The sequence below is a fragment of the Sceloporus occidentalis genome, unplaced genomic scaffold (assembly GCF_023333645.1).
Source record: "Sceloporus occidentalis isolate IW3139 unplaced genomic scaffold, rSceOcc1.0.p SCAF_4, whole genome shotgun sequence".
NCBI classification, from domain to species: Eukaryota; Metazoa; Chordata; class Lepidosauria; order Squamata; family Phrynosomatidae; genus Sceloporus; species Sceloporus occidentalis.
Window position 1 is genome coordinate 181,986,091 of NW_028316984.1, and position 12,098 is coordinate 181,998,188.

Below are 12,098 nucleotides of genomic sequence, written 5' to 3' on the forward strand. Positions count from 1 at the left end.
ACCTCCATGTGTAGAGGCAATGTGCTGAGCTGTTGCTGAGAAACAAAACTGGGCAAGGACTACTGCCTCCCTGTCCTACTTCTAATTTTCCCAGATGCATCTGGCTGTCTATTCTGGGTTATAAAGGTGACAGTACTTTTAAACAGATCCAGTAGGGCTCTACTTACAATCTTCTTGCATACATCAGGCCTCAGGTTCAATTCTTGGGATCACAAGGTAGGGCTAGAAAAATACGATGCCTCAAAACCTGCCTATCAGTGCTCATCTGACAGTACCAAGTTAGGTGGCCCTGTAAGTCTGACAGTATAAGATAATTCTACGTGGAAGGAATGATGGAAGGAATGATGGACTACTCTGCCTCTTAAGTCTCCTGCAAGACCTAACTGAAATTGAAACAGATTAAAATGTTGCTGTTTTAAATCTGATTTAAAAATAAAATAAAATACTGTTTCAATTTTGAAAACAGCCTAATTAAAATTAAATCCAAACAATACCAGCACTTCCAGCTTGACACTTATAATCTTTTACAACTGCACCAATAGCACATAGTCAAACCTATTTCTTTTCTGTATAAATAAGAAACCAAGTGAAAAAGAAAAAATATTTTTGAAGTCAAGCATTATGGATGTCACAGTAGGTCACATATCATATGGTTATTATAGATTTAACAGTGAGGGCCAGGAGCCAGGGCTAAGAAGCCATCAGTGACGTAGTCTTGGCTATAGGATATTACTATGTTATCCTACATATCAGGTTGGTTCCCACTTTAGTCAGATCCTTCATGCAGTTCATGTATGCTATATGATTTAGAAAATATATGAAATACAAATAGTGGCATGGAAGCCCACAACACACCAAATTCTAGCTATAATCTTTTTCTGTTGGATTCCTGTAACTGAAAAGAAGACTTGCCACAAAGCCATAGATGTTAAAGTATCTATCAAAGAGTTAAAGACGGAAATGGGTGTTTTAAGATTTAATTGCTACAAAATCATATAAAAATTAAATCAATAAATATGAAGGAGAACCAGAAAAATTTCAAAACATGCATTAAGATTATAATTCTACACGTGCATTGACCAAACTTTGGAAATTAATATGATCTAAGAAGCCAACATTAATGGACTCCTATCTCCACAATCCTTTATATTTTATTAGACTGAGACCATCTCCTTAGCTATTAAGAAATTGCGGGGAATGTGGCCCACAAAAGTATTTTGTGATACAGACTCTGAGAGGCTTGAAAAAATCTGGGCATGATATGAATTTAGCTTACTTAGGAATTCTCTGTATCAAAGCCTGTTCAGGGTTTTTGCCATCACAGAGATGCTAAGTAAAAAGCAACCAGAACATACAAACACACACATGAAGGGGGGGGGGGAGATTCTGTCTCTGGGACTAATGCAGTTATAAGGGGGGAAAGCTATGTCAGAAGAAATACGAATACCCAAACATGCACACTGCTTCTGGACCAGTAGGTGCTCAGTGAATGATCCTGTCTTAGAAATGGGCTAGTGTAACTACACAGTTGACTCTGTTTCTGCTTCCAACTTGCTTTGCCTTCTCTCAGCCTCAGCCTGTGCAATCCAAGAAAAAGATGTCAAGCAAAAATGTCTAAGTTAAACTCATTGCTTGACTGAACATGGCTACGCACAGTGAAAGAGACCCCCAATTTTGGGGGCAACTACATCAAGCGGTCTGCCTGAGAGGAGGTTGAGGAACGCAACAAGGGTTTGAGAAAAGTAGCGGCAAGCTTCTTTGAGGGCAACTGTGTACTTCAGGTAGTGAGTGATTTTCTGTTTTTCCCTCTCTTCAAATGTAAAGACCCAATTGTCTTTGAACAGCTTGCTCTACAGATGAATTGGCACATTTATTTTACAAAAAATAAGTAAAAGTTATCTACGTTTCCTTTACTGTTAATCTACATACAAAGAAATAATAAACAGAGCTTGTCTAACAAAAATGCAACGGCTGCAGTCCTACGAATTCAATTAAGCTAAAATAATTAATGCTTCCACCATATTAAATTACTTTTACACATTTGAGCCACTGAAGTTTTTTTTTCCTTTATTCTTTTAATCTTTATTTCTCTTCTCTTTTTCATTCATTTTTTTCTAAATTTGTTTCAAAGTACTAGAGAAGGGAGGGAAAAGAGGTTGGTGAGGGGGGAATAAAATAAAAAGATGAGCGCAGTTTGCGGTTCAAATGTAATAGTCTCCTTTTAGCTGACATAGCATGTCGACTGTTTTGTGCCTTTGATTAAAATAACATTTTAAATGCTTTGAACAAACATATCTCCCCCGTTCTTCTAAAGGATTATTTTACATATTTCTTGGTGGAATAAAGAAATTTTCATTCTTCCTGTCGCAACACAGAAAAAAGCTAAGAATATCTTCTGTCGCATAGAAAGTGAAAATATTATAGACTGTTGCATTATTACCCCCCAAAAAAGAGGAGGAGGAGATGGGAGGATGGGGGAAAGCTGCCTTAGAGATTAAGTTTCCCTTTTATGAAATCGTATTTAGTCTCTTTTTTAAACAAATCTAACAACAATGCTCTACAGCCTCTCACTGGGAAATACCTTTAGTGTTAAATACTGATTCTGATTTTCTTGGCTAATGCAGAAAGCCCTTCTATTGAAAAATAAATAAGGGGCTTGGCATATCCTACTAAAGCCTTTTCAGTGAATGACTTCTGTGGGTTTTTTTTTCCCATGGCTACCCTCCATGACTGTAATATGAAGCTTTTATCCTACTATTGAAAACTATCCTCTACATTAAAAAAAGAAAGAAAGAAAAGAATAAGACAAAAGGGACAGAGGGAGTAGAAGGTGAGCAAAACCCTAATCTAAAATAGGAAGACACTTCAAACCTTTTTATCTATGAGTTCAATCACTAATTTGAGAAAACCTTATCACTGTCATAGGTAATTCCTACCCTATGTTAAAGAGAGAGAGAGAGAAGGAGAAATCCAGCGAATTACCTATTTTGTTTTATTTTATTTGCAGATTCAAAATCTCCAGCTCATTTCCATTTGATTTTTGGTTTAGCAGGGGGGAAAGATTAAGGCCGAAGCTCCCTCTTGCTTTGCTTTGCTTGTGAGTATGTGCTTATTAACATTGTTATTCCTTTTTCCTATATGTGAACAGTTGTGGAGGATGGGGCAGGGTTGGGAGTAAGCCTTTCAAATCTGCCATATTGAAAGTAAAAGGGCACAGAGAACATTTTAAATAACTCTGCCCAAGGAACCTGCACAGAAATGGAGCTGAGAAAAGAAAAACATAAAATGGAATTGGGGAGAGCAGATGTATCATTGCAAATTGAGTAGTACCTACCCCAATTTAATGGCCTGCAAAGTGCTTCTCAACATGACAGATGGACAGTATGTGCAGAAGTCCATGGATGTGCACAAGCAGAGTTGTTGGCCTTCAAGTAAACTCTTACACTTTTCTCCAAAACCCTTGACTCACTAAGCAAAGCACTGTATTCCAGGGACATCATTATCTGATACAGGAGCACTCAGCCTGCCCTTGGCAATCCCAACCATGAACAACTATTCCTGTCTCTATTTGCATAGCCTTATTCTGTTTTTTAATCACACTAGAGCATAAAAGGACTCATACAGATGGAGAGGCTGTATGGGAACTGGGAACTTTTTGGGACCATGGTATCCACAAACAATGAACCCAGCAGTGTCAAGACCAGGTGCAAAAGTTCTACCCCTAATTTAAAATGTTATTCCATCAGATTGTGTTTTTTATATAAATTATGCCAATTTACCAGTGTATATTGTGTCATTTGCTGATATTTCCTAAAAGTGCATAATTTTATTCACCTTCTTACAGTCACAGGAAAGTGACAAACAGCTATGCAAAGTACAGCAGTCCCTGCCTCACTCCACCAGCACTGTTACTCAATCAACATCTGTCTTTGAAGATTGTGCCACACATTCAGCATGCATTCCCCATTCTTAAAAGGAGGAACATAGTCTGTAACTGAAGTCACCATATGGAAAATATAAAATCAGCCCTCCACATCCACAGATTCTTTATCTACAGAGTCAAGCATCCATAGTTTGAAAATAATTTTAAAATATATAAATTCCAAAAAGCAAACCTTGATTTTGCCATTTTGTGTAAGGGACCCAATCTTACTGTGCCATTGTATTTAACAAGGCTTGAGGATCCATGGATTTTGGTATCCATGTGGGGGTCCTGGAACCAAACCCCAGCATATCCCAAGGGCCCACTGTAATACGTTTTTAGAGAAATCATAACGTTGGAAGAAACCACAGGGGCCATCCAAGCCATGCAGGGATACACAGTCAAAGCATTTCCAACAGATCGGCATCCATCCTCTGTTTTAAAACCTCTAAAGAAGAACTCTGTTACATTCCAGGGCAGCATACTCCTGACCATGGGATCACATCCAGTATTTCCCTATGTTTACTAAAATCAGCTTCAAAGTCTAGAATGAGTGTTTGCTACTATTGGCTTTCCCTTCCCAATGTATAACAAACTCCAGAAGAACTTCCACTTAAGGATCTCACCCACTTCACCCCATTTGCCATGTCATCACTGTTAGTTAGGATCAGATCTAAATTAGCTGATCTCCTTGTTGCCTCTTCTACCTTCTGGACAATGAAACTGTCTGCTAGGCAAGTGAGGAATTTGTTGGACCTTATATTCTTGATAGAGTTTGGCTTCCAACAAATATCAGGATTATTGAAATCTTCCATTATTACTACATCTCTCCTTTTGGAATGTTTGGTCATCTGTTCCAGGGAGGCATCATCCAAACTCCCAGTTTGGTATAGGGATCTGTAATAGATTCCCCCACAATGACATCCCTGTTGTTTCACCCTTTTAATTTTTACCTAGTTGCTCTCAGACTGTCTTCCAGGATTTACAGGTGTAAACCCACCTTAAATCCCATTAGGGGAGAAAGGTGGGATATAAATCCTGGAAATAAATAAAAATAAAATAAATATCCTTGGTATATAATGGCCTGTTACAGACTGCCAAAATAAAGCTGCTTCGGGTCTCTTTGGAGGTATGCTATTTAAATGATGCATGGGTCCTAAGAGTCCGGAGGTCGCGCCAAAGCTACACTCCATTCCTAAGCACTGGAGTGCAGTTTTGGTGCAGCTTCCGGATTGTTCGGATGCATGCATCATTTAAACAGCATACCTCCAAAGAGACCCGAAGCAGCTTTATTTTGGCAGTCTGTAACAGGCCAATGTTACCCCTCCTCCTTTCCTGTTTGGTCTATTTCTCTGAAATACATTATTACTGCATTCCAATAATGAGAATCATCCCACTAGGTTTCAGTGATGCCTATTATACTTGCTTTGCTGTGTTAAGAGTTCAAGTTCATGTTATTTTCCATGCTCTGTGTATTCGTGCACAGACATCTAAGACCATGGATCATTTCCCCTATCTGCTTATTTAAGGTGTTTGGGTAATTGTACTATTGACCCAGTTCCAATAGGCGATCCAGTCGGGCATAACATTTGGGCTATTATCTCCTGATCAACTCCTGTCCTCAAGAATACTGTCTCCCCTCCTCTACATAACTCAGTTTAAAGTCCCCCTGATCAGGTACATGAGACTCTTAGCAAAAATGTTCCTGCCAACTGCTATGATGTAGGAACTTGTTCTGCAGATTTCCAGTCTCTTACATGATCCCTGAAGTGGATTATAGGTGTTTATGCATAAAGATAGGAAACTATGGGTAAATTTAAACAACAATTTCATACCCTGTGAGATTAAAATTATACCCTTACACTGCCACATCCATAATATGGCACAATCAAATATGTTTTACTATCCCATGAAATGAAAACTGACCACTACTGACCAATGTTCTAACATTAATATGGCAGCCGTTCAATTTATGCCCTGGCTTCCAGAGGCTTTGCTCAAAATCCACTGTCAAATCAAGGGATCATAGGAACTTGGGAAGGTGCCTTGTACTGAATCAGACAAAGGTCCACCTAGACTCAGTGAAGTCTATGCTGATTGGCAACATCTCTCCAGGCTGTCAGCCAAGAAGCATTTCCCAGCCCTACCTTGAGATGCCAAGAAAGTCTTCCCTCCTAACAGAAAAATCCAGAAACTGACATGGGGAAAGCATGCTGACATTCTCTGAAAACTAAAATACTAGAGGAAATGGAAGAGGAAAAGATCAGAGGTGTCAATAGAAGGTAATGCGACATTGTAAAAAAATGTACACAGTGTCACAAATCTTACATAAAATTCTCCTCTCCATTGCTACAGACCATTCATCTACAGCTACATAAGTTTCCTTGATTATCAGTAAAGTTTGTATTAGCTGTAGTGTTTTCTGTAGACAGCCAGAGATAAAAGGAAAAGGTTCTCCTTCTTCATATGCAGTGCAAGACCATCTCTCCAAATAACTCATCCAGGTGGATGGTTTGGTCCCCCTTTCCATAATCCCTTTGCATAGCTGTCAAGTTCTAACCTTAGACCAGCACACATGCCAATTCCCCTCACCCCACCACTTACAGAAATTAATTTCTAGGCTTTAGCATATATGATCTTTTGTTGTTGATGTTTTGATCTACACCTGAAAATACTCAGAACACACACACACACACACACACACACACACACACACACATATATATATATATATATATATATATCAGGAACTATAGGCCTCCTCAAAGCCTACAAAGCTAATGAGATCAGTTCTACTTAAGGTAGAAGCATCAGAAACAGTCCAGGTTGCAAGAACTCTGCCTTGTCTCTGTATTGTTCTATCTACAACACAATCTTAAATTAATCTGAAACCAATTTAACATTAGCCGACACATTCATGAAAGCAAGAAAAATCCTCTCCAAGATCTTCAAACATCTCAGAAGAACTATAACTAAGATTAGATTTCTGGTGATTATGGGGAGGGGAAACAAGAAAATCCAACTTATTTTACATTCATGATGTAAACAGCTCTTTATTCAGGTTCATGCCCTCTGTCCACTGAAGTCAAATGTCCTTTATATGGTGAGTCTGCCTGTTGTATTGCATAAACAAAGTGGAAGCACCTACATTAAAGGTCAAGATGAGCAAATCAGGATTTAATCAAGACTTATCTTCTCACCAAGCCCAGATATACATCTGGCTTGGTGCTTCAAAATGTTATTTATCCTAAGTGGAAAAGCTTGCTAGGGTTAAGCATTCGACCACCACCCCAACTGCTTTTCTCAAGTCTTCAAGATAAAACCTAGAAAACTATGTTAATGAGGCAGTCGTTATCTGGAAATAACATGCATTTATTGTTCAAAGAAAAACACGGTATTGTTAGTATCTCCCATAACTGGCTTTGTATTTTGGCTCTGTGAGCACTCCACAATGCAAAATGTGACACTTTGTACCTTTCTGTCACTATCACTTTCTATCATTTCAGGCGAGGCCATAATAGTCTGTGACTCTCCACACAGCTGAAAAGTATTGCTAGGAGGCTAGGGTTGGCTATGTGATCCTATCAGTTCACTTTCCGGATAGATATGGGACCAGGAGATGCCTCTCTTTTGGGAGAAGGAAGATTTCTGTCTTTTCACAATGCCCTATCCATGATCCCACTGGATTATCACAATAGCCTGTCATCATAAGGCACATCAGAACCTAAGTTAGTAGTTATTACAATCAGATCTGCAAAGGCCTCTCCACAGACCAAGGCACCAAGCAAATCATCTGCATAACAGGATCAATAAAGGCCTACCAGCTAGCGGTTCCTCAGTCTGTAAAGGTCTTGTAAATTTTTGATAGACTTCTAATGAGATCTTAAATGTTCTGGACTGTCAGAGAGTCTCTTTAAAAAGGGGGGGAAGGGTGGGATACAGGCAGGAAGAGAATTGAGAGAGAGAAGCTACCTCTGCAGTTGGCTTAATGTAAAACATGCTGTACCTGCAGTGTTCTCCTGCTTGGGGCAAATTCCTTTTGTGGGTGTGAGAAGACGATCTTCTTCATCGGGTGTGACTTGGATCCCGATTTCCACTGGCTCTGACACTTTCCTGAGCTCGGAGCGTGACGAAGGGGGAGGACTGCTCTTATCCAGGTTCTTTTCATAGCAGGCACCTCCAGCGCCATTGCACTGTTTCTTCTTGTGCTCTATAAAAACCAAGATGTCTCCCAGGGGGAAGTTCATCTGACACTGTCCACAGGTTAATAGGTCGGGGTCTGCTCCACCCGTTGAAAGGCTGAGCCCCAATGGCTCTCCTAGTGCTAGGCTCTCATCCTCGAGGGTGATGGCCGTTTCCACATGGTCAGCCTCTGCTTGATGTGGGTACACACAGAAAAGGTGCGGGTCAAGGAAACAAAAGAGGGGGGGGAGAGAAATGGGAAAGAATTGAGAGCAATTTGTTTACATATTCGCATAACCTGAATTAGAACAGGATTTTCATAAAGCCCAGTTGTATCTTTTATCTACTCCCCCTCCCTGCTTGTCTCCACAAATGATTTAAATACATTTTGCAACCAAGACTGTCTGCAAAACAAAATAGGCACATATCTGATGTGGCTTTCCTGAACACTCTTTCAAAGTACCCCATAGCAATGCAGTAATAACCGTAAAGACCTGTTATGATAGAACCATAACCGGTATGATTCAGTGGACTGAATGATGGACTTATATCACTGTTCATGTCCCGACAATTTATATACAGACTTATTAAGCAACCCTATCCAAATCTCGTAGCCATAGTTTCTTTTTTCTTTAAAAAAAACAATATTGATTTGCCTGGCAAGATTGTTGTAAACACATAAAAGATGTTCTTTGACATTTTAAAAAATATTAATAACAATAAAGACATTTTGCATGGATTTCTCTTCCAGCTTTTTTCTTTCAAATGGTCCTTGTAAACCTAGATCTTATTTCACCACAATATCCTTTGCAATTTAGCAGATCTTTACATTCCTATGACTCTAACCTCTCCTCTGAGACATGCACGGTAGCCCACTCTCCAAAACAATCCACTTTGACCATTCCTACTATAAGAAGTCTTTTGGAAGAGCTGAATATGTAGGACCAATATACAAATACAGTCAGGCCACAGAGAGGAAAGATATTAACCTTAGTCATGTTGGATAAGCATGGGGGAAAGTAAATTATAACCCCAGCTCAAACAGGTTTTGTGAAGAAATTCTAACATGCTCCTCAGTGAACAAAATTCTTTGTGCTCTTCAGTGAAGTTAATATTACACAAGGATCAGTTGTGGCTCAGATGGGTGGTCAGTATAAAGAACACAGCCACTGGACATACATAGGCTTCTCATTTGAGGCAGTTTGGTCCTTGTGTTGTTTTACTGTGCTCAGTTTTTAAAAAAAAAGGGAGAGCCACACAGCCTCCATTAGTGGCTCTGAGAGCCTGCCTTTCTCAATGCCGGGAGGCAATCCCAGGGACAGAGTCCTTGCATCACCACTGCCAAGAAGCTGGTGGGAAAGCTGCCTGAGATGGGCCTCTCCTAGCTGAGCAAAACTAGCTTTGGGAACAAGTCCCTACAGTTGCTAGTATACGCAATCTCCCTGAAGGAAGAAAATGCTAATGCAGCTTCTTCAGCTTGCCTTGAGCAAGAAGAGTCTCTTTCAACCTGTATCCCCAAAGCATGCTTGACCAAACCACTATGGTTACAACTAAGACTAAAAGCAAGATACCTGTTGCTCTTTAGACAGCCTGCAGCTGAGACAGCATGGCAGGTTGTCTTTAAAAAACAAACAAACAGGGAGACAGAAAGAAAAAGAGAGAGCGACAATATATCCCAGACCCAAGAAAACCCACCAACCATATTAAGACACTCTTCAAACACTCATGAGGTCTGAACAGCATAGACACACTGGCTGGCTTTTAATGCCCAGGTCTAGAGAACCACAGAACCGCAATGTGCATCCCTGCTGTAAAATGAGCATACAAAAAATGTTTTTCCTTCTAAAATGAATTTGCACATGAGTACAAACATGAGGTTCATCAAGAATTAGTGGGTGCCTGAAGGCCACCATCTCCACCAACTGAAGACACATACACTGAATTTTTCCATATTCAGATTTCTGCTGATGAGGTATAAGAATGAACCTGGTTTAATTTTCTCAAAAAAACTTCAGATGTACTTATCTCTACCACTGGTTCTCTTGTAAATGTATAGAATTGCACAACATGCGCTACAGAATGGTGGAGCACTATACACAGTGTTATTGAATATTTTCTTGATGGATAACAATTCCATGTCACATTCTTTCTCTCCTTCTTTTTCACTGTTTCATTTTACTAAACTGTATTACAGTTAATCTCAAGTCTCCTTTCTTTGCTTATTTTAATTCTCTGCATTCAGTCACAGTGTTTACAGAATAAGAACTTGAACAGGAAGCTGTTTACAACAACTTTTAAGAGAAGATTTTTTTTAAAAAAATGTGAAAGATATTGCAAATGGAAAACAAGAAGTTTACACTTTGATTCAAATTCATTTGGTCAGTTTACTGCCCATGTGCATGCATATTCATTTAGCAAATGCCAATAAACATTGTTAAATGTACTTCTAAGTAAACATTCACAGGATTACAGCTCAATTATTTCATCACTGAAATATATAAAAATGTAGAAAATTGCAAGACAGTTTCTGATGGGAGGCCATGAATTCCAGATTCATATTTGTATCATGGTTTGCATTGCTTAAAAATTCTGGTGATTCCGATTTATGTAACTGGCCTGGAGCAAGCCCAACATTTTGACAGATAATCCAATAATATAAAAGAAAATGTTATGTTACCAACCAAAATGGGGATGTATGACATGTCTCCACTAATTTGAATAACCAGGAGTTTGGGACAACCAAGGTTTGCATAATACAGCAATGCACTCAAAGCAGCTAATTCAGAGGCTGCTGTGCAGTGAACTTTATTTTTATTATGTCTGTATTTATTTCCATTGAGCCTAATTGAAAAACCACACGAAACATGGTCTTCAATCAGGCACAATTCCCATTGGCTAGCAGGGTTTTGCTTTGAACAAAAATTTTATCATTTGGCCCGATCAATACACAGAGAACTAACAGCATGTAAATAAAAGAGATGAGGCACTGAAGTTTTATCTGGAGATGGGAATAGTAAGCTCTGCAGGGGAGGGAGGGGAATGAACACATGGAAATAATGGCATTGGTGATTTGTTTCCAAATTTCCTGGAGATCTAAAAGCAGCAGGACAATGCAAAACGTTTGTTACAATTCTGAATTGCAATCACTGAACTGAATGGGAACTTTGCCTTTCCAAAATTAATTGCAATTTATTATTCTCATTATTGTTTTTAAACAAAAGAAAGAAAGCCGCTGTTTTAACTAGGAGGCTAGTTTCAGTCTCAACCAGAGAAATGGTGACTCGGAGGTCAAAATCAATCTAACTTCCCTATCTTGGGGGGAGAGATCACTAATTGGTATGTGAATCATATGTATCGTAAATGGCATCACCGTCCACTAAGCACATGTATTATGTAAGAATTAGAAGCATATCACAACTCAGCTTGTTATATTCACAGCAGTTCAAATTAAGCTTACGCCAACATCTCTTACAGTCAACGGAGGTGTTAGAACAAGATGTGGTCCAAGGAATAGAGGATGCTTGCATGAAAGCTTTTGAGTTTCCTTTACTTACTTGTAGCCAAATTAATCCACTAGGTAACTCAACTCTAGGCATAATGCATGGTGTGTGAAACCCATTAATTACTTCCCCCCAACCCTTCTTCTAAGTTTACTTTAAAAGCAGTTGGTAGACAATGCAACGTAATTAATTTACCAATTTATTTTATGAAAAGACTCTTTGCCATCGTGAAAATGTAATCATAACCCCAGTGCTGAGCGGGAAATGAGTGGATTTCTGTGCGAACGGTTTGTCACAATGCAAAAGGTAATTATTTAGTGCTTCTGTTCCCTTTAATGATCTAACATTGAGCAATACTGTTTGTATTGAAGAGAGCTTGCACCTTTAATTACCAATTACATATACATAATTTTAGAGCCAAAAGGGAAAGAAAGAAAGAAAAATACGAGTGCAGTGAAAAGACTCCTTTAGACAACATATGTACTGTTTCTAAA

At 39.0% G+C, this 12,098-nt stretch overlaps 1 protein-coding gene across 5 annotated transcripts in view; it reads right to left on the reverse strand.

The window, feature by feature from the left end:
* The window catches only part of BCL11B (BCL11 transcription factor B), a 175,207-nt gene that overhangs the window by 145,577 nt on the left and 17,532 nt on the right, over nt 1-12,098 (reverse strand). For 4 of the 5 annotated variants that reach the window (XM_089522498.1, XM_089522496.1, XM_089522500.1 and 1 more), the window contains exon 2: nt 7,929-8,297. In XM_089522498.1, coding sequence (XP_089378624.1) covers nt 7,929-8,297 — 369 coding nt within the window. The remainder of the gene's footprint in view (nt 1-7,928; nt 8,298-12,098) is intronic. The other variant, XM_089522497.1, reaches the window with a different exon arrangement.